The sequence below is a fragment of the Corythoichthys intestinalis genome, chromosome 3, assembly GCF_030265065.1.
Source record: "Corythoichthys intestinalis isolate RoL2023-P3 chromosome 3, ASM3026506v1, whole genome shotgun sequence".
NCBI lineage: Eukaryota > Metazoa > Chordata > Actinopteri > Syngnathiformes > Syngnathidae > Corythoichthys > Corythoichthys intestinalis.
The window spans coordinates 39,064,796-39,087,823 of NC_080397.1; the positions used below are offsets into that span (position 1 = coordinate 39,064,796).

Here is a 23,028-nt window from a genome sequence, read left to right on the forward strand (position 1 = left end):
CCTAATATACACACATTAAAAACAACAAATGCTCATTCTATGAGACCAGACTACACTTTCTCCCACACTTTATTCACAGATTCCAAAAATAGACACAGGTTTAAAATGAAGTCAGGCCACAAGTCACTGACAAATGAGCTCAGTCTTTACTATTTATTCCTTTTAAAATGGTTATTATGGATTAAATTCATTGCGGGTAAAACGGAATTGTACATGTCTTTTTTTTCTCCAGTGTACAGTAAACCACATCTGATGAATGCGTTCAATAAGAACACACACGGGGCATGTATTTGCCCGTGTCCGTGATGTGTTGAGTAGAAACACAAATATTTATATACACATATACTTAATGAAGTGGTAACAATAGAGTGTGGGGGTTTGATAAAAATGTATTTAACTCTAGGGTTAACAAGGCCAATGGAAGTGGAAGCTATAAGCAGTCTGACGTTTAGTGATGTAATGGCTGCACCTCGAGCAATCTCCCAAAAAATTAAGAGTGCGCAGAAGCACTCTAAGTTTGCTGAAGCTAAGTGTCTTGGTGCTGGTGGGCTAGCGAGCGGACAGGATGGACCCCCTGATGAAAATCACCTGTAAGGGGCTCACCACCACTGCGTAACTCTATCACTGTTAGAAAAGAAACAAAAAATAAAAAGGGACACCACATTAAGACTGCCGCACTTAAAATGCTCAAAAGTCAAATCAAAAGGTTTTTGGCTGTGCAGTGCTGAAGGTTAGAAGAAAGCTTGGCAAAAGAAAAAAAAGATGAAGTCAGCGGCTCCGTCCAATGGTTTGGACGCCCAATCATTTGTTTTACGGCCATCAGATCAACGCAAACATCTTCGTATATAATCCTGATCTCTTGGCGTGAGCTGTGGTAAAGTGGGTTACCCCCCTTCCCGCAGCAAAAGAATACAACTAGAAAAAAAACAAGACAAGAAAGAAAGGCCCCTCTCCTCATCGAGTGCTGAATGTCCTGTGCAGTGTGAGGAAGAAGAAGGATGAGACGCGCATATGTGACAATGGCGGGATTTAAGCAGATGTATACGGGAGAGTTCTGGCAGTCGGTCGTCACTTTGCAGATCCTTTATGAAAAGGAGGACCCTCCGCTTGAATTCCAAATAAGACTTTTGATCAGACGTTTGATAGTAAAATCTGTACATATATTTCTCCATGATTACTTTGTCCAAAGGGGACGCATATGTCTTTAATCTTTAGCGTATATTTCTTAAATCTTTATCTGCTCTTTAATTTAGACTTTCTGAGTCCCATCCGGTTTTGCGTGCGAGCGCCGAGAAAAACGACGCCGGCCTGCCTGGTGGCGGCCTGATGACCCGCCGTTCGCTAGCAGCACTTTTTCTTTCGTTTGCTGTTCCGGGTGAGTTTGACCACGTCGTTCTGTTGCTGCTGCTGCTGCTTGGCCATCACCTCCTTCTTGGCTCGGAGCACCAGCTCCGTGATGCAGTTGAACATCTGCACCACAGGATAAGATACACTTTAGCCACCATGAGTTTAGATGAACTTTTTATCCTCATGGTATTACCTCTTCCACATTAATGTTCTCTTTTGCACTCGTCTCAAACAGATTGATGCCCATTTGTTCGGCAAACTTCTGCGCGTCAGTGGTCTCCACCACTTTGGAGTTGGGGTCGTCGTTTTTGTTTCCCACTATAAACGGAAGAAACATTGGAAAAAAAAAAAAAAAGATTAAAATTGGTGCACAATTCCTATTTTAATTCCAAACCCATATTGTGGTCAATACAGCGGACATCTATTCAAAAGTTATCATTATCTTAACTCGTTCACTGCCAGCTCAGGTCACAGAGTATGTGGTGCGGTAGTTAGTAAAAGGGAAAATTGATATTGAAAACACCTTTTGACGACATTCGACGTCCAATCCATTTTAACTGGGAGGGGCTGGAAGTAGTGCTGCAACGTTTAATTGATTAACTCGAGTAATTCGATTAGAAAAAAGCTTTGAAATTTTGCTGCTTCGAGGATTCATTTAGTTTGAGTGGCGTTGTAAAGGTTTGTTTTGAACGTGTTTGAATTTAGTTTTATTGATTTGGGTAATACACTGCCCTCCAGTGGCAAAATTGAAAATGACATGATTCATTTAACATTGCTGATTCCAGCTGCTCACTGTTAAGACCAAGGCCAAGACCAAGACCAAGATAAGGTAAGTTTTCACTTAAGCTAATATGTTTCTTTACGTATTTGTAATTTAGCTTCTAAGTATAATTAGCCGTTTTTTGTCTGAAAATGAACGATTTGTTTAAAGCATTGTAAAAAAAATAAAAAAAATAAAAAGTTTGCATTTTATAGCATTTAAGCTAGTGGCCTTTTGCTAAGCAAGTAAGCTAATTGTTCTTTTGTTGTACTTAGATCATTTTTTTCCTTAATACCATTTGAGGCCAAGGTATTTGAATTTATTTCTTAATGTGCAATTTTGCATATTTTGAAGAAACACTTTGTTCTCAAATTTAATGCTCTTTTGAAAGTGCAATCTTGGCAAGCCTTTGTTTTTTTATATCTCCTAAAATGTATTGTGCAACGCATTAAATGTTCCTAGTCAGATGACTCGATTATTCGAACTAACTAGTTGATAGATTAATTGAATACTAAAATAATCAATTGCTGCAGCCATAGCTGGAAGCGATCGAATGATCAAATGATTGCTTCCAGCCCTTCTGAGTAAAATGGATTGGATGTCTATTACCGTCAAGGCAGCCAAAGAGTTAAGTAATGTGAGGTCATAAGACATTTATAAAACAAACAACAACAACAAATAAGTAAACTTTCCAGAGCAAAATACACACTGGCCGCACTTGTTTGAATTTATGTCTTCATTTTTTTCCAATGTATTACAAACGATTCAAATTCCTTTTCTGGCCTCTGAGACCTTCAACCTTTGACCTCATTACTCCAAAATTTAATCACCGCTTCCTTATCATATGATAAACATCCTATAAATTTGATAATATTTACGTTACAAATTCTTGAGTTCCAGCAAAATTCCTTTTCTGGCCTCTGTGACCTTCAAACTTTGACCTCATTACTCCCAAAAATATAATCACCGCTACCATTTGTTATGACAAACATCCTATACATTTAATAATAATTTGCTATACATTCTTGAGTTATTGCAAAATTCCTTTCATGGCCTCTGTGACATTCAACCTTTGACCTCATTACCCCAAAATTTAATCTCCAATCCCTTTGCTCGTTCTTGAGTTATCGCAAAATTCCTTTTGACCTCTGTGACCTTCAACCTCATAAACCCAAAACGTTCTCACCGCTTCCATTTAATAATACATAGATTTCTTGTGTGTTGGATAGTACTCCCTTTATTTGTTCTTGAGTTATCCTGAACACAAATATACATACAGACAGACATATGGAACCAAAAACATAATCTCTATCTTGTGAAAACTTCACCTACTGGCGGAGGTAAAATGAATGTATGGCGCACCCCAAAACAACACTTACCTAATATTCGACACACATCATCGCAGTTCTGGTTGATTTCATGTAACCATCGTTTGACGTTGACAAAGGATTCTGCGCTGGTGACGTCATATACCACGATGACCCCGTGCGTTCCTCTGTAATACCTGACCACAAAGACAAGGAGGAGACTTACCGTTTGTACAATACTTATAGGAAATAACTGACAGATGAAAAACTTTAGAACACAAGTGTCAAACTCAAAGCCGGGGTGAAGCACTTCATTTTGTGCTGCCAGCGGAAATAAACCATGAGCAATTACTTCATGTTTCTCACTAAAATAAAATTTCAAGAAAATTCATGCAGTTCTCAAAGAATGCTCAATCACTACCCCATTTTGTCTTTTTTTCTAGGAAATATACATATATTTACACACATACTTGGAATTATAATTGAGATCTGGCCTCCATGACCCAGGTCTGTATCAAGTGCAGTTTTAAAATTGTGGCCTATAGAACCCAAACTGTGATGTCCACATACAGTATGTGGACACCAGGTCAGTATGAAGGGAAGCATTTTTTAAATGACCATTACCGTATTTTTCGGACTACAAGTCGCTCCTGAGTATAAGTCGATCCAGCCATAAAATGCCCAACGAAGAGAAAAAAAACATATACAAGTCGCACCGGAGTATAAGTCGAATTTTTGGGGGAAATTCACTTGATAAAATCCAACACATAGAACAGACATGTCATCTTGAAAGGCAATTTAATATAAAAATACAACAGAGAACAACATGCTAAATAAATGTACAGTGTACAGTGCATGAACAATGAAATGTGAATATACTGTCCTACGCTACGGACTGTCCTGGCTATACAGCGAACTCGCAAAAGACAATGCTGGACGTCCGAATAATTTGTTGAATCAATTTGGTCCTCGATAGAAAACAGGTTCGCATCAACGTAAATAAATGATAATTAGGTACTATTAGTAATAAGTAACAGGTTAGCATGCGTTCGCTATCATTAGCACATCGTTCAAACAACCACACAACTGGCTCTAAGTGTCCGATCGCGGGTGGAAAACACACAACAACAACAGAAAAGATGATACACGCAGGCGTTGCCTCTGTAGAGATGATTTAAAAGCATAAACAATGAAAGTAGGTTCGCATCCGTCTATTCTCTCTAGCTAACTCGCCCACTCACTCACTCAGAGCTACGTAGCTGTCAGTCTTCTTCTGGCGTGTCACGTAAACAAGTGCGAGTGCGCCCTCACGTGGGCGTGAAAGCGCCACAAACTAAATGCATCCATTTCAAGATAAAAAAGTCAATAATACAATTGAACATACACTGCCAAAGGCGGAACGCGAACGTGGCCATAGCTATAAAGAGTTATTTAGATAACTATAGCATAAGAACATGCTAACAACTTTACAAAACCAACAGTGTCACTAAAAAAACACCAAAATAACATGTGAAATTATATCATAATGTGTTAATAATTCCACACATAAGTCGCTCCTGAGTATAAGTCGCACCCCCAGCCAAAATATGAAAAAACGCGACTTATAGTCCGAAAAATACGGTAATAGTCACTTTCCCTTTAAATTGATTAATCAAAAAATAAGAAAAAAAATAGAATATTTGCAGTTTATTCCTTTAGTAATTAAAAATGGCAAATACATGGATTAAAATGACGTTAATTAATTCCAGGACCTTGTTTGTAACTCCAAATGGTCGTATGTCAAGCAGGATTTTCCCATAAGAATACATTATAATTCCATTAATTCGTTCCACAGCCCAAAAACCTACACTAAATCCTTAATAAATACCTCTGTTACTATTGCAAATAGCACTTACAAAGAGCAAAACAAATACATTATGAATAAAAATCGGAATAATATATAATAGTAATAATAATACCTGTAATAATGTAACAAATGTGAGAGTGCAGTTGAGATAGTATTCCTTTCACTTTTAACGTCCTATTGTTGCGGGCTGTTGGCATGTTTTTTTTTTTTCCCACAAGTTCTGAAATAAATGATTAAAAACCTGATGAAGCTGGCGATCTCTTTGACAATGGTTGTCACCTTTACTTACAGTATAAAGACTGGCAAACGGAGGTCAGAGGAGTATTGTCAGGTAGTTCACGGACGCGCACCCCACGCTCATATTTTTCCATTGGTAAGCCTCACCTTTTTTTTACACCACCTGCTTTAACATTCTTGGAACCCATGTTGATTTCTCTCACAAGAAAATCCGAAGTGTGTGCGTCTTGCTGGAAAATGAATATGTGACGCTGTCATAAATCGTCGTATTTCGAGCATTTCGTCGGATGTAGAAACAAATGGCGAGTCAGATTTTACGTCGGATGTCGAAAAGATCGTGTGTCAAAGCGATCGCATGTCGAGGTACCACTGTATAGTGTTTGCTAAGAGAAGAAAAAACAAAAAGCTTATCATTTTTAAGTCAACGTCTCAAAAGAAATTAACTGATTATAAAAATAGTTGTCGGTTCATTTTGTAATTAACTAACCAATTAATCGTGGTAGCCTTAGTTGGCAGACATAATGATTAAAATGAAACCATAAGTACAATGTGGCTCACGACAAAGATGACTTTTATCACCCATTAGAACTTTTAGGACAGCATCTGTAATAAATAGCAGACACTTTGAGTGGAGTCCGGTGGAAAGTAAACCTGCAGCCTTGGCTTCAAACGGCAAGCTGGCCCCAGTGGAGCTGCGTAGCGCCAAACAAACACAAAGAATCTTTTGTCCGCCGCCCCGCGTGTATCTTTGTGTGCATGTGTGTGGCGTGTCAGCGATGGTGGGCATACAGAGTTGTCTGAACATGTACAGCTGGAGTGGTGAACTGAATACAACCACAAAGGAAGTATAGATGTGTGTTTGTCAGCCTGTGCAGAGCAATGGGAATACTGTACTGCTAATGCTAAAAAGTAGCAAAAGAATATATTTTCAGTGCAGTTTGTGGCTTCATGTCTACAAATTTATAATGTTTGCATGCATACTTGAATTCACAAAGAGGAGCCAAGAGCTCAGGGCCATCATGTATGATGTTGACATATTGCACAAGATAAGACATCTGAATGGGGAATTCCCTGCAGGATTCTCAAGCTGCACACAAAGGCCATTTTTTGGTTTGGTATTCAAAACAAGAGTCTTACTGCAGATCTCCTTGTGTGCGCATATATACTGTATGTATATTCATCAACTCACGTGGAAGTGATGGTCCGAAAGCGCTCCTGTCCTGCTGTATCCCAGATCTGCAACTTCACTTTCTCCCCATTGATCTCCACTGTCCGGATCTTAAAGTCCACTCCAATTGTGGTGATATAGCTACCTGCCAAAACAAATGGACCCATTGGATTAGATGGCTTGTAGATGAATGTCACCACAATGGTTATAACCAGTAAATCCTATTCATGTGCTTTTGTTGTCGTAGCAAAAAGACATAGCAGACATGGACTTCATTTTTTACTGCGTTACGGAGTGAAAACACTTCCAACATGCCAATACACATTTTTGACCGGCATTGTTTTGATTTATATCAACATTTAAAGGAGTGACGTGTGCTGTGACGCATTTCAAACTAGGAGTGGGAAACTCTTGGTACCTCACGATACGATACGATTTGCGATACAAAGCTCACGATAACAATGATCTGACGATATGGCGATACAACGATTATCGATACATTGGTCAGGAAATCATTCTAGAATATTGTACTAACAACTAATAAACAGAAAAACAAACTTCTGTGAATTGGAATGAGTTTATCACAAGTAGACGTCCAATCCATTTGAACTGAGAAGGTGTTCATTGGCTGTCATCCCTCCCACTTCAAATGGATTGAACATCTATGGCCGCAATGAGGTAATTTTGGGCGATTTAAGGTCATTTACCTGAAGATTTATAGTTACTTCCAGTTGATTTTGGGGTATTTTACGGGTCACTTCCTGTTTGAGTTACAGAACAGGAAGTGACCTGGCAATCACCCAAATGAATACACAGTGACTTTAACTCAACAGGAAATGAGCTGTAAATGCCATGAAAATCTGACAGAATGACTGTGAATGCTCTGGTTTCGAATGAACAAACGTTCTAAATGGATTCGGCGTCGTGCACCATCAATGCAGCCTTAGAGTTAACTGAGACACTATTATGGTGGAAGATTTTGGTAGCAACATGTTGGTTCCTTTAAAAAAATTTTTTAGACATTGACACCTTATTAAAACGATATCTCGATTCTTGGCAGGAGCATATCGATAACCTTTTGTGATACTAAGTCTCACGATATATCACCATTTCCATATTTTGTCACACTCCTATTTCAAACAGTTATAAACACCTACAAGAAAGGGTCAAGTATTAATTATTTTCGTGTTGAAAGTAGAGGAGTTCCAGAAAAATAGATTATAACATGCATTGCGATTCGACACGTGACGATTCGATTACGATTCATAAAAGTTCCAAAACGATGATTTTTACTCATAACTTTATGACAGCCGCTCGTAGCGGAACGAAATTCAAGACACGTCTGCCGCCCGGACAGCATTAACGGACGCACGCACGCACAACGTTATTATGGATGTTCCCAGTTACTTGAAGAGAGATTTACTCCTTTTTAAAAGACTAGAAAATAAATTTGTGTACGAGACAGGCAAGAACAGAAGCGCGACCCGGTGGTTGCGCTTCTGTGCGCAAGTTATTCTTTAAAGCAAGAGGGGAAGAGCGATAGTTCGTTGCTGCTTGTCTTTTAGATGTCCAGCAGTATTTTTAAGGCATTTCAATTGAAAAATGTCCTGAGTATGTTGCTAAGACCCGTGTGCGTCTATAAGAGGTGAGTACACGAACCGCCTCTTGTACTATTTAGCCTTTATTGTTGTTGTTTTTGAGATGTTAATAGTTAGTGCCGAGCGCTAAGCTAATTAGCTAATTTGCTAACGTATATTTTCTTATATGCAGAACGTGTAAAACCATGATTAAGTACAGCGGTAACACTACAAACATGCGGAATAGTACAGAAATCTGTGACAACAAAGTATATTGGTTATTTTTAAAGACATTTTGTTACGAGAAAATGTGGAATTCATTACACCTGTGTAAATGTTATTGTACTGTTGAGAGAAATAAGTATACCCTTTAAAATGGTTAATGTTTAACACTTTCTTGTAAAAAAATAAATAAATAAAAAAGCAGCATGAGGGCAGCTTTTTGTCGTATGGGCATGTTCCCATCGTTCCTGTTGAATCATTAGGATATTTAAAATAAATAATAGACATAAATTTGTTTGGCTACAGTATTAATAGTAGAGCTGAAACGAATACTCGAGCAACTCGAGTTTAAAAACTGATCCGAGTAATTTTATTCACCTCGAGTAATCGTCTTTTTTGACAGCTCTAAGCATCACGTTTTGCTCGGACAACTTTTAATGTGGGACAATGCGCTGATGTCACGTGCATAGAGGAAGAAGCAACAACAACAACAAAAAACTTACTGCAACCGACAGCCACTACAAACGACGCCGACGTTGCTAAATACTAGCCGACACGATGCTACGTTGGCAGCAGGTAGCGTCTGATGAGTCTCATAGAGATCACATGTATGTTGTACTAGATGCTTAATGACAGACTTGGCCGCGTCTGGGCAGCGATAGTAAACAGCCGCCATCTTAAAGCAGTAGAGCGCTAAGCGCTAATAAAAAAGATTAACATTACTGTACCTTACAAACGTAACGTTAGCCCTGCGGAGGGCTAGGTTTCTATAAATTATGACCACTTTCGATGCGTGGCTAACGTCTTACATACAGGCTTTAACATAATATAGCGTTGTGGAGTGATGAGAGTGTAAAATAAAAACTCAATAATGCTAACTATCAATTTTAGCTCAGTAGTCATTGCTGGATAAAACACCATGTAGCACTGGTCCCTAATGTGCTCCAATACAGCCTGTATCATACATTTATTTTGAACACTGCAAAAACTCCAAATCCTATCAGGACTTACAGTTTAGACTAACTTAAAACTTAACTAGAGCTTAAAAAATGGCTTGACACAAATAGAAATTCAATTCAAATTTAGAAATTCAAAAAAACTTTTAAGTGATGAGTGTTATAAAGCGTAATGGCATTTTTAGGTATATACAGTACTGTGCAAAAGTTTTAGGCAGGACACCTGCCTAAAACTTTTGCACAGTACTGTATATATATTTTTTTAATTATTAAATTTATTAGGATCATGGAACAGTATTGTGCAAAAGTTTTAGGCAGGCGTCCTGCCTAAAATTTTTGCACAGTACTATATATATATATTTCTTTTTTTATAAGATCTAAAGGTTTTTTGACTGAAAGCAGTGAATTAGTCTTTTTTTATTCGAGTTACATTTGAGATGCAATTGTTGGCTGTTTTCAACAACATACATCAAAAATAAAGACATTGATTGACTGAAAATGGTTCAAGATTAGATGAAATGTCTTGTTTTCTCATGTATATTTATAATTGCTCTTCACCTAAAAATATATTTGTTTTATCCGATTACTCGATTAATCGATAGAATTTTCAGTCGATTACTCGATTACTAAAATATTCGATAGCTGCAGCCCTAATTAATAGTAATGTACGATGCATCGATAATCGTGATAATCGCGATAACCGTGATCATCGTTCAATAATCAAATCGTAGCACCCTTAATCATAATCAAATCGAATCGTTGGGTGCCTAAGATGGAACACCCCTAGTTGAAAGGCAAGGAAGAGACTTGGAAGAGCCACTCGGTTCGGGTTAGCATGTAGCGAAGCTCTCACGCCTCCTCTTTTGTTTACGCTCTTTCCTCCGTCTCAGAGGCCGCAGCAGGGAAATGACAGCCGGACTAACTCCGGTGGCGTAAAATACAGTTCAGGAGGTTTAAGAAGTCGGCAGTTTTGACCGTTATGCAGTAATATAGCCTTTTTTAAAATTTCATATTACATTCAGCACAAGACTGTTATTTGTCATTTCCATACAGTTTATTTAGCAATCAGAGAAAAAAATACTAATAAAAAGAATATACTGCAAAAATATTAGAGTAGAGATAAAAGCAATGATGATATTTTTTTGTTGCCCATGCAATCTGCTGTAGTCATCAGCCTCGTGTTTGTTGTCTCTGTCGCCTTTTTCTCGTTCTGAATCTTCCTCCTCCTCCAAATAAATACCACTCAAACAAATATGGCTGTATGTCACATATGTCCTCTGGATCGACATTATCGTCCGAAAACTCTACACTTGAACCAGATTCGCGGAAAAATGTTTCTTCCTCCTTTGTGTTTAATGCTAAATACTTCACCTACAGACGTCATCACCAAGAAGGAGGTGCCGGAGCGCAATGATGAAAGGGGGAGCTAAACGGCAGCTTTACAGCAACACTCAGTAACTTTTCAACCTTGATAAAATATTTTCATAACATTTGTGATTATATGTCGACTATTGAATGTTGTTGTTGAATGACACCTCTTTTATATCTTGAGGGGGTCGGTATCGCTTTCACCAGCACTAATTAACTTTGAGGAGGGTGGCAGGAACCCTGCCACTCAAAAAAAGTACAAATGCGCTGACTGCTTTACGGCATACGTTACTTCCCCCTTTCCTCATTAATTATAAAGACTGACGCTGATGCAAACGCTTTCGTGGGAATTCTGCAAAAATGGCAGCGCAACAAGAGACAAAAAATTTTGTCTGAGGAAGGAAAAAAAAAAAAAAAAAGAGAGAGGCTGCCAGGATATACAGAGTAAACATTGGCCTGGCTTTCATTCGCTGGCGTGACACCCCTCTTCCCCTGACGAGTTCGGGTGGGGTCAGGGGGTTAGCCACACGGTTGCTAACCGTCATATGCTATTGTTTAGCTACAACTGGATTCACAACCTTATTACTAGAAGTGTGCGAAATTTACGATTCTTAGATTATTTGCGATTCGGCCGTGGAAGATTCGAGAACGATTCACAAACATCCAAATTCCGATTATTGAAATATGCCAAGTAAAGCGGAAGTACAACACACTCAGCGCGCCGCGCGGTCTTCGGGACGGAATGGAGCGAGAGTAGCTAAACATCATGCTTCTCATTACCTGGCCCCTCGGGTAATGCCAATGCTCAACTCACGGCTCTAGCTCAACTCATGCCACGAGTTAAAAAAAACACAACAACATACCTGACTGCTGCCGAAAAGCTGCTACAAAGTACATCCGCATAATGTTACGGTAGATATCATTTATATAGGACTAGATGCAATATAGATTCGGTAGCGTTAGCAGCACATCTACAAAAAGCCTGATGCGGATGTTAGTAAACGGCCGCCATCTTAAAGCAGTACACTTCCCTGAAAGGCTGTTGTAGCGAACCTTCCAAGCAAACCTAATTAACTTTTTATCTAAAATACTCCTAAATCGGTAAAATATTGACTTGAATCTATCTTTAAAATAGTTTTAAAACTTTCACATGTCGAAAGTAGACAAAAGGGAAATTATGGAATAACGGGAGCAATTTTAACAACTTTAACGGTTGATTCACAACATTTAATTATTTGAATGTAGTTTAAAGCTGCTGATACAGAATGGGGACTGGAGTTTTTTATTTAATGTTATTTTTGTATATTTGTTTACTGCTATATGTTAACTTGATACTGAAATAGTAGTTTGGTTTAGCCCAGTACTTCTCAAATAGTGGGGCGCACCCCCCCAGGGGGGCGCAGAGCAATGCCAGGGGGGGGCGTATGTGTCCTCGGGGAACATGCTTTTTTTGTGTGTTTTTTTTGTTGTTGTTGTTGCCGAACTGGAATAAGGTGTACTTGCACATCCACTCAGTGGGTGGCAGTGGCGCTCTCATTTTCAGAGTGCGTGCAGTATTTTTGAACTAAGGTGGAGCACTCAGCACACAGAAAACAGATATGAGGAGCGGTGCGCCGCCGCCGTTTTCGAAAGTCGTTTTCCGACCGGACTCACTCACGCAGCGACCCACTGTCTTGTCCGGTTCTCACGTCGCCGCCCGAGAAGTGCCATTTTCGGCTTGGGATCGTCACAACGACCGCCCTCACCTACGGTTCTCCCTCGGCCGCCGAGAATGCGCTTTTTTCTTGCCGTTTGCCTTTTAGCTTTGACTTTTAATACAGTGGGTGACGAGGAAAGACCACTGTTTACTGTGTCTAAAAATAATTATAGCGGACAGCTAGAAGCCAAATCAATTAAGACGCCACTTAAAGACATTCGACCCCAATCTCATTGATAAACCGCTTGATTGTTTTTCAGCGAAAACGTGCCGAATATTGCCAACAATCGTCCTGCTTTGTCAGTGTTATATCATGAACCAGTGAGCATTGTTAGCATGCTCATTGCAAAATAACTCCACGCCATTGCAAAGGAGGTAATACTGAGTGTGAGTAGCAAAAATAAAAACTGTCCTTCTGTCCAAGGACATTCTTCTTTTCTTTTATTCAGGGTTGTTTTTTTCGGTCAAATTTTTGGGCATATTGTCCTCATGAGTGAATGTTTCTAATCAATTTGAATTTGTTATTATTTACTGATTTTATTACATTTTATTTTTCTGTATCAAATGGTCAAAAATGTACCTTGAGTGTATTTTTACAGTTTGGATGTGACTTTTTTTTTTTTTTTTAATTCAGGCAAATTGATGCGCGTCAAGTCTTCTCTGTTACAAACAAAACAATGTTAATAAAGTTATACTTTATCATAAGTCGATCTATGTTACTTTTTTTCTTTATTAGAAAAAAAAGGACACAAATTTAGGCAGATGTGTATTTATAATACTAATTTTATAGACTGATACTATTTACAGTGGCGGCAGAGAGTTGGGGGGGGCACAAAACATTTACGTCTTCCTTGGGGGGGCGTAACAGAAAATAATTGAGAAGCACTGGTTTAGCCTGAGAGTATTTTTGAACAATTTTGGAAGTAATGTACAAAACATTAAAAAAAATTTTAAAAAATTTAAAGGAGGGGGGTGCATCAGTAATCGTTTTATAATCGAATCGGAGCCTCTGAATCGTAATCGTAATCGAATCGTTAGGTGCCCAAAGATTCCCAGCTCTACTTATTACTATTCATCCTTCACACAGCCGCCGGAAACAGAAATTTTGTTTAATCCATCTGCAGGCGACCGGGAGATTGATTTTTGATTGAGTGCTGATTTTACGACACTGCACGGGTGTGCGCTGGTCCTCATGCCAAATTGTTGTAATAATGCTATTTAAGATTTCAGTTTAGGTGTCATATACCCTTTAAAGACTTCAACACTGTTTTCTCCATTTTAAGAGGTGTAGGAAATTCACCATTTGCTTACTTCAAAACTCTAAAGTGTGTATGACACCAAAAAGCATGTTAATTTCATATTTCACGCGGTGTTTTATGCTCCTGAATGAAGTGGACCGCTTGGATGTGTGTGGAAGCGATCGTTTTATCTATTCAATTTCTGAATCCCGCGCCATGAAAATGAGAAATTTCCGGCTTCAGTCTTGGGTTTAGGACGAATGCGAATGTGATGTCACCCGGGTCATCATCTCACAATACAGCATTGCTTTATAGCATGCAGATGGACTGCGGATTCAGCTGATTTTGTGGATTAATTAGTTTATCTTCACATCACGCCAGCCAAACGGCTGCAGAAAACTGTTGCTGCACCAGGGAGAAGCGTGTGAGCCTTTTTGGGTTTCAAAAGGTTCCCATTCACTGCGGATATTGGCCAAAACAAGACCTACTATTGTGGGACTATTGGAATTAAGAGGAAGTGAGTAAACATCGTATTTTGTATTATGTCAAATACTGGGATTATCGCACACATTTTAAATGGAGGTGGCCTGCATTTTGTGGCTGATTGTCCACCGAGAATGCAACTCGGCCAACGACCGGCGGCTTATTTGCACCCCCCCCTCTATACTCGGTCTCTTCGTGTGCCCGGTGTTATGTCACATTTTCAACCCCATCAGAAACTGCAACTTGCAACACATCCTGACATGTTAGCTGCACAAAAACTGCACGCCACTCTCTGTCACGTTTACGCCGTGTAGTAAAGCATTGTTTTACGCCATATTCGTGTTGACCATGTGGCAGCTACGCGCTCCTCTGACATCAGCCAGTTTGTCCCGCAGTACTCTCCAGCTGCTTCCCTGGCGAGCTCTCCCGTCCGTACCAGGGGAACGAGCTGTAACTTGATCGCCCCCGGGCGGGTTGCCGATCAGCGAAGGCAAACGACAACCCCGCCGCCGTGTGCCCTGATACGGGCTAGTTTTGTGTGATTTTTCGCTTCGAAAAGCGAAAATAAGACTAAGACGTCACTCGGTTTGGGTTAGCATGTCAGCTAGCTGTCACGCCTCTTGGTTTGTTTACATTCTCCAAAATAAAAAAGCCTGACTAACTACGATGGCATAAAATATCGTTCGGGAGGTGCGACAGTAAAGATGAAGTCGACAGTTTTGACCATTATGGAGTAATTTTGCCATGTCATACTGAATAAATGCATTTTTATTATTTCATATTCCATTTAGCACTGGACTTTTATTTGTCATGACCATACCATTTATATAACAATTGGGGAAAAATACTTAGATAAAAAGAATGTCCTGTAAAAATATTGAGCAGAGAGACTGAAACAATGACATTTTGCGGCTCTCTTCGTCGCATTTTCCTCGTTCTGAATGATTCCCCCTCAATGGGCTCAGATAAAACCATGATCCTGCCAACGTCACCCTCCTTTTGGGGATGCTAGAGCCCTATAATGGTAGGCGTGGCTAAACGACGAATTAAAAAACTAATTTCTTGTCATATGCGCTTTGCCAAATTTTTGTATATAGTCCAGTCGTCTCAAAATATGATTCTTAATTCAAATAATACTGCGAATTAGGACTTTTTTTATCCTGTCGTACGCACTTTAAGCAACTGTATTTCACATCAAGGTAATTTATACGAGGTGTTGTCTTTCTTTTAATGGTAAGTAAATGTTCAAAGTACTAAATGATTTAACAAGGGCAATGCAACGAGGCTCGTATTAAATATTTGATTCTAATCAATTTCAATGAAAATGTAGCAGTCAAAACAGAACGTGTTGGTCTTTGGCCATTCACTCACCTGAAAATGTGTTGTCTGCGAAACGAAGCAGGAGACTGCTCTTCCCCACTCCTGCCAAGAAAACAGAGGAACAATGTGAGCTTTAACAGGAGTCAACCACCCCCTGTTTGCAAGGTACTAACATCTAATTGGCTGGGAATCCAAGTCCAACAGCATGGCACAAGCACAAACCCTAAACACAATGTCAAATTTAATAAAGGCTGTAATAACGGCGCGGTTAATAGTCATATATGCTAAAGGTAAGTTGATTCAAAAATGTGGAACAAATGCATTACAGTATTGACAATAATGCAGTAAGCTCATAATATGTTGGAACCACGGGAGAGAAGGAAAAAGTTGAGTATCGGTCAGAGTGAAGAGTGGAAAATGAGTTTGTCAGCCATCAAATGACTCTGCTGCATCTGGGGCGAGACCATCTGCTACCACCTTTGTGCAATTGTCAGTTAGTGTTTTATTGCTCCTAAAAGCTATCAGTTTCCTTTGACCTCCCATTATTTGATAGGAACAATATGAGCGTCTTCAAAGTAGAGCAAATTACGTATCGACATTCCAAAGTTCCAAAAAGTTTGCCCTGCTTTCAATGATACACAAATTCAAATTTTAACCACCGCTTCTTAGTTCTTAAGCATATAGAATTTAAAGATCATAGTGTCAACTGCCAAGATGATTTATTTTCCTTAATAAGATAACTTTATGCTTTCTCTCAGGAAAATAAATGCATTGTGAAGCAATGTGTAAATAACTTATTACCGCCTGTACTCCTCTTTATCCCTTATTTTGTGAATATAACATACTTCAAAGTGGCAGTATTTATTCATATTCTTTATATTGTTGCTGTAGGGTGACCTTCTAAATAAAAATAACCACATCATCTTCCTTGAATTTCCAAGCATGCTTTGTTCAAGTTGGTATTGAAGCTTACTACATTAGGTTGAACACTCCCATAAACAGCACCCCACAATAATGTTTAGTCACTAATTCAATATGCTTTAAAAAAGTCAATTAATCATGCTGTCACTGATTGAAATCCTCTAATATAATACGGCACTGCCCGCCATCCACATAACAAGCTTCTGACAAATTAAGCAAATACAAAAAATAAAAGCAAACACCTACGTTTAATCATCTTCCTATATTGTTTTATAAGCCATGGACATCTTCGTATATATCTTAATAGGTCTGTATATTTATGTGGCGATTAACAGCAACTTACTTTCGTGGCTCATCTTCATTGTTCCTTGAAGCGATGCACTTTAGCTAAACAAGCCTTCACAAATGTAATGTAAAATGTTTTTTTTTTTAACTTGATATCGCCTAAAAACACACAGAGTTGCCCGATAAATTCAACAGTGAAGCAGCTCTGCTTGATTTCTCACGTTGTAAACATTTAAGTGTTAAAAAGAGCATTTACAGATTTTCAAGCAATTTTCATCGCTTCAAATGTGCCAATATTGCGTAAAAATAAGAAACAAAATGGGGACAGACACATGGGGAAATGAGCTCATCGTCTGCCTTTGACGTCATCAGGCTAACAATGCTTTCCACATAAATGATGGCATCCCAAAATTTGTCAAAAACAAACAAAAATTACTATTGAGTCTCGTTTGTGTAAATCTTTTCTACAGAAATCATTGTTAAGTACTGTACTACAAAATAGGTTTCAATGTTAAAATAAATGGGGACCATGTACTTTAAGACTTGTGGGCTCTAATAAGCCACAATTGTTCTCTTTTACTAAAATATGTTATTAGAAACACATGAAATATTGCCATTGATTTACAAATCTATAATATTTAGTACATGTTTTGACCTACGGAGGGCGCCATGTTTTAATACCTGCAATGGACGCGCAGGGTGATGACGTAGATTGTCACTGTCACTCGAGGAATATGACCGGTGTTCTGCAATACCTTCTTACGCGGCGAGACGTCAACACATGCGCACATCGGTTAAAAGCGGCGAGTACTTACTATTTGTGTTTTTATTGAACCTTTAATTACCTTTTCATTGCCTCAAAATACTTTTTGCATGTGTTTCCCTCTCATACTTTTAAGCATTGTGTTTTCTTGTGGTAACTTCAAAGCAGATTGTTGATCTGTTGACCACTTTAGTCACGTAGCATATTTAAACCACACATTGATACTACGTTTAAGTATTTTAGTATGTTCTGTCTGTATGGATCTAAACAAAACAAGCTGAAAGCGCATGGTAGTACTTTGGGTGTCAAATTCGCCTATTATAGACGTTTTGCCAGATTAGCACATTTTGGCAGAACACCAGTTTTGTCCTACTCTGGTCTCATCCTGTGTTTCCTGTTCATTTTGCTTTTGCTGCTCGTTTTTTGAAATATCAACAGTGCGTCATGCTCATTAATGTTCCTCCTGGGTTCAAATTGAAAGGGCTGAACAGATATGCTTTTGTCGCTCGATTCATACTCTGGAAGCCCGACAGCATAACTCAGTGACGTCATTACTCTGCGACGTCAACAACAATGGCGACCAACTAGTTAAACTAATTTTACAAATTGGATAAAAACTAAAAGCATCAAGAGGGGTTTTAATATCAAATTATTTTAACTCATGATAACGTTTATCTTTTAAGAACTACAAGTCGTTCTATCCGTGGTTCCCTTTAATTAAAAAAAAAAAAAAAAAAAAAAAGTATTATTGAATAGCCATCCGTAGTATGTCCAATGTCCCAAGAGCTGCAGATAGCTAGAAGATGAAGTTAATTAGTATCAGAGGTAGGGGTGTGACAAAATATCGAAATGGTGATATATGGTATATAACCATATATGGTCATATATAGTATAGACCATATATATATGGTCACTTATGGTGATATAACCTTTTGGGATCCCAAAAGGTTATCGATATGCTCCTGTCTAGAATCGAGATATCGTTTTAAAAAGGTGTCAATCTAAAAAAAAAAAAAAAAAAAAAAAAAAGGCTGCCATTGACGGTGCTCGACATCCAATCCTTTTAGACTGGGAACGTTCGTTCATTCAAAACCAGAGCATTCACAGTCGTTCGGTCCTGATTTTCAGGGCATTTACAGGTCACTTGCTTTTTATTTTAGGGCATTTACAGGTCATTTCCTGTTGAGTTTGAGTCACTGCCTATTCATTTGGGTGATTCCCAGGTCACTTCCTGTTCTGTAACGCAAAATAAACAGCAAGTGACCCATAAAATACCCCAAATCAACAGGAAGTAACTGAAAATCAACAGGTAAATGACCTTAAATGGCCCAAAATTACTCATTGCCTGGCATTGGCTGCCACTGACAGCCATAGACGTTCAATCCATTTGAAGTGGGAGGGTTGGCAGCGAATGAACGAATGTTCATTCGCTGCCACCCTCCCAGTTCAAATGCATTGGACGTCTACTAGTGATAAACTCATTCCAATTCACATCAGAAGCTTGTTTTTCTGTTTGTTTTTTGTAGAATATCCTAGAATGATTTCCTGACCAATGTATCGAAAATCCTTGTATCGCCATATCGTCAGATCATCGTTATTAGAGCTGAAACGAATACTCGAGCAACTCGAGTTTAAAAACTGATCCGAGTAATTTTATTCACCTCGAGGAATTGTTTCATTCTGACAGCTCTAAGCATCACGTTTTGCCCGGACTACTTTTAATGCGGGACAACGCGCTGACGTCACGTGCGTAGAGGAAGAAGCAATTTAAAAAAAAAAAAAAATTACTGCAGCCTACAGCCGCTACAAACTACACCGACGTTGCTAAAAACTATGCCCGCATGATGCTAGTGTGGTAGCAGGTAGTGTCCGAGGCGTCTCATAGATATCGCATGCATTTAGGACTAGATGTGAAATGACGGACTCGGCCGCGTCTGGGCAGCGTTAGTAAACAGCCGCCATCTTTAAGCAGTAGACTTCTCTTCGCTAATAAATATAACGCTACTGTCACTCGCTCACATAACGTTAGCCCTTCGGAAGGTTAGGTTTCTATTGATTATGACCACTGTCGATGCGTGGCTAACGTGTCTTACATACAGGTTTTATTTAATCTGTAAAAACACAGCGCTGGAGAGTGATGAGGGTGTAAAATTAAAACATAATAAAGCTAACTGTCAGTTTTAGCTCAGTAGTCATTGCTGAATAAATGTGTTCCAATACAGAAAGTATCATACATTTATTTTGAACACTGCAAAAACTCAAAATCCTATCAGTACTTACAGTTTAGACTAACTTAAAACTTAACTTAAAAATAGCTTGACACAAATGGAAACTAAATTGAAACACGTGGGAAAAACACGTAGCTTTCAAGTGATGTGTGTTATCAAGCGTAATTACATTTTTAGGTAAGAAATATGTTTTTTTTTTTATATATATATATATATAAGGTCTAGAAGTTTTTTGAGTGAAAGCAGTGAATTTTTTTCCTAGTCACATCTTAGATGCAATTGTTGGCTGTTTTCAACAATGTACATCGAAAATAAAGACATTGATTGACTGAAAATGGTTCAATATTGGATTAAATCTTTTTTTTTCTCATGTATATGTATAATTGCTGTTTAAATATTCGATAGCTGCAGCCCTAGTTCATTCGCTGCCACTCTCCCAGTTCAAATGGATTGGACGTCTACTAGTGATAAACTCATTCCAATTCACAGCAGAAGCTTGTTTTTCTGTTTATTAGTTGTTTGTAGAATATCCTAGAATGATTTCCTGACCAATGTATCGAAAATCCTTGTATCGCTATATTGTCAGATCATTGTTATCGTGAGCTTTGTATCGCAAATCGTATTGTATCGTGAGGTACCAAGACGTTCCCACTCCTAATCAGAGGCCAACATCTGAGCCCCAAAAAACACACGTTTTTTTGTTCAAAATGTGCAGCAGTCATTGCATCTTGGACTTTCAACATAGCTTTACAGTCAGTTGTAGTTCCATAGAACAGCTGAAGAACACTGACATCAGTGTGCTACTGATATTGATGGGTTTGTGCCAATGTCCGGATGGACAATGTATATGGGTATCAGACCCCACAAAGCAGTACAGTACTGTGGGTTAACTTTTACTCCAATAGTCAAATCCAGTCAAGTGTTCAAGTGTCTTTTACATGATTTTGATACTTCAATGGGCTAAATGAATATATACCACTACAAAGAAAATAGTCGGGTAGCTTTACTGACAATTTCACAGTTACACTTTGGTTGGCACAATCATGATAGTCTCACTTCATTTAAACGTGACTGCCTTGAGATGTTTATCAGACTGCAGTGCAGCATTCCTTCACTTCAAAAAGCGAGTTTTTCAGGCTACCAGTCAACATAACAACTTGTTATTCCCAAAAATAATAAATAATTGTAGTTGCTCGAGGTTGTGCTAAACGTCCTAACCTTGTCGTAATATCATTTTAGCCTGCAGCTAGCGCCAGCAAACACAACAGCTTCATGACCAATGCAAAAATATGCTAGCCGAATTTCAAGCTAGCTTCCGCGGCTACTGACACATAAAAACGCGCTATAAGGGTCGAATTCACTCTTGTAATATTCCCCTGCTTAGTGTGTGTTTGATTTAAGATGAGAAAGTATCTTAGTTGCTACACGACCAGAACAGGAAAATGAGGACAAACTCGGCTGTTGTGGAGGCGATATCCGGCCTCATCGACAGACATGCCCAGCCCGGACACACAACCACCTCCGCCCTGTCAATAAACGCGGTAATATGGCGGCGGACTTCACTACAAGAAACAAATTTATTTCTCAGGCAATATATAATCTATACAACGCGAAACATGATGGCACAGCGGTCCCATGGTGTATGTGGTTTTTTACCCATGTGTAAAAACAAGACAGGCCCACTTCCCAAGCCACATCCCCGGTGTCGACTTACCGCTGTCACCGATGATGAGCAGCTTGAAGAGGTAATCGTAGTCCCTGGCCATGCCGGTGGATCGTGGCTTACCCCCGCCTTGTGCCGCTTCTTTGACCGGTTATGATTCTAGTCCCTCGTTAATTAAAAAAATAAATAAATGAACACGACCCCGGACCCCCCGATTTAGACGAGGACCCCCGACTACCAGGACTAGAAATCGTTTGCCCCGAGCCGGCGTCGTTTTTCTCGGGGGCTAGGCAGTTCTCTCCCTCTGCTGCCAGCGGCCGGAAACTCGGCTTCCTCCTCTGGTGGTGGAACTACTGCACCCGACTCTCCTTCACTGTGATCCGGCCACACTGCACACTGCGCAGGCTCCGGTTGTCTAGCCGCCCCGTACCGCCAAGCAGCAATGCCAAACGCTTTGGTACAACTTCAACAGGGCTTCAACTTCACATGTAATGCAATAAAACAGTTGACAGTACAAGTATGGAGCCAAATTATTCAATGAGTCATAAAAATTGTTACACAGGAGTTATGTCAAAAGCAGACTCTCGAGTAATTCAATTTGAAAAAGCTTCCAATCAAATTTTTCTGCTTTGACTATTCGTTTCATGAGAGTGGCTTTCTGATGGTTAGTTTTGAAAGTGTTTGCATTTAGTTTTATTGATTTTGGTGGACAAAGTGCCCTCTAGTGGCAACAGTAAATATGATGTACCGTACTGGCCCAAATATAAGACGGCCCTGATTATAAGACGACTCCCTCTTTTTCAAGACTCAAGTTTGAAAAAAAGACTTTTTGAACACCAAATTAATTTTTATGCAAAAAAATCATTACAGTACATCCGAAATGATTATAACAATATATTTGAGAAAAAGCATGTTATTATGCCTCATTCAAATCTTAGTATCTGAAAATTTAAATATGTAAACTAAAGTGCAATCACATTCGTAAATGAATGGCTTCTGGGTTTTTAAATGTAAATTAACCAATCTATTGTGATCAAACAAAATAGCAATAACTGCATTAACCAACAGAGTGAAGTCTAACTGTAACTGTAGTCTTGAAACAAATCGGGATCAGGAAAAACATTGCAATAAAATAATGAAACTGGTTAACTTTGAAAGTAGCTGAGATCTGTCATGAACATTGCTTCAATGATATCTGGCACCATCTAGCGTCGTGAATGGGTATAATGTCTAGATCGCGAATATAAGACGACCCCCTCTTTTTCAGTCTTATTTCAATGCAAAAAACACCGTCTTATATTCGGGCCAATACGGTAATTTATTTAAAATGGCTGAATCCAGCTGCTCCCTCTTAAGACCAACATGATGTAAGTTTGTCTTTTTTTTTTTTTTTTTTTTTTTAAATGTTTTTTATGCATTCGTAATTTATAGGTATGTTTAGCTGTTTTTTTTTTTTTTGTTTTTTTTTGTGGGAATATGTGTCTGAACGATTTGTTAAGAGCATTGTGAAAAAAAAACTTTAACTATGAAACTATAAAAGCACTTTACAGCATTTAAGCTAGCAGACTTTTGTGATGCAAGTTAGCCAGTTGTTTTCTTGTACTTGAATCCTCTTTTTATTATTTTTTTAAGTGTCTGAGGCT

The 23,028-nt window shown here is 38.8% G+C and overlaps 1 protein-coding gene across 2 annotated transcripts; it reads right to left on the bottom strand.

The window, feature by feature from the left end:
- Positions 1-51: 51 nt before the first annotated feature.
- Positions 52-21,940, bottom strand: rab35b (RAB35, member RAS oncogene family b). Of its 2 annotated transcripts, XM_057832909.1 has the most exons (7): positions 21,624-21,905; positions 21,437-21,544; positions 15,577-15,627; positions 6,687-6,810; positions 3,487-3,611; positions 1,541-1,665; positions 52-1,470 (listed from the first exon to the last, which is right to left on the bottom strand). In XM_057832909.1, exons 2-7 carry the CDS (start codon positions 21,486-21,488, stop codon positions 1,342-1,344), a joined length of 606 nt encoding a protein of 201 aa, XP_057688892.1. In that variant the 5' UTR covers positions 21,489-21,544; positions 21,624-21,905; the 3' UTR covers positions 52-1,341. The 2 variants fall into 2 exon arrangements, with proteins under 2 accessions (XP_057688892.1, XP_057688893.1); XM_057832910.1 differs by lacking the exon at positions 1,541-1,665 and having other exon boundaries at positions 21,437-21,940.
- Between the last annotated feature and the right edge of the window lie 1,088 nt (positions 21,941-23,028).

Coding starts and splice junctions, on each gene's coding strand:
- rab35b (XM_057832909.1), bottom strand. CDS start 21,488: ATGGCCAGGGACTACGATTACCTCTTCAAGCTGCTCATCATCGGTGAC. Junction 6,811..15,576: donor CGCAGACAACACATTTTCAG/GTGAGTGAATGG, acceptor TTGTTTTGGCAG/GTAGCTATATCACCACAATT. Junction 3,612..6,686: donor TTTCGGACCATCACTTCCAC/GTGAGTTGATGA, acceptor CTTTGTGGTCAG/GTATTACAGAGGAACGCACG.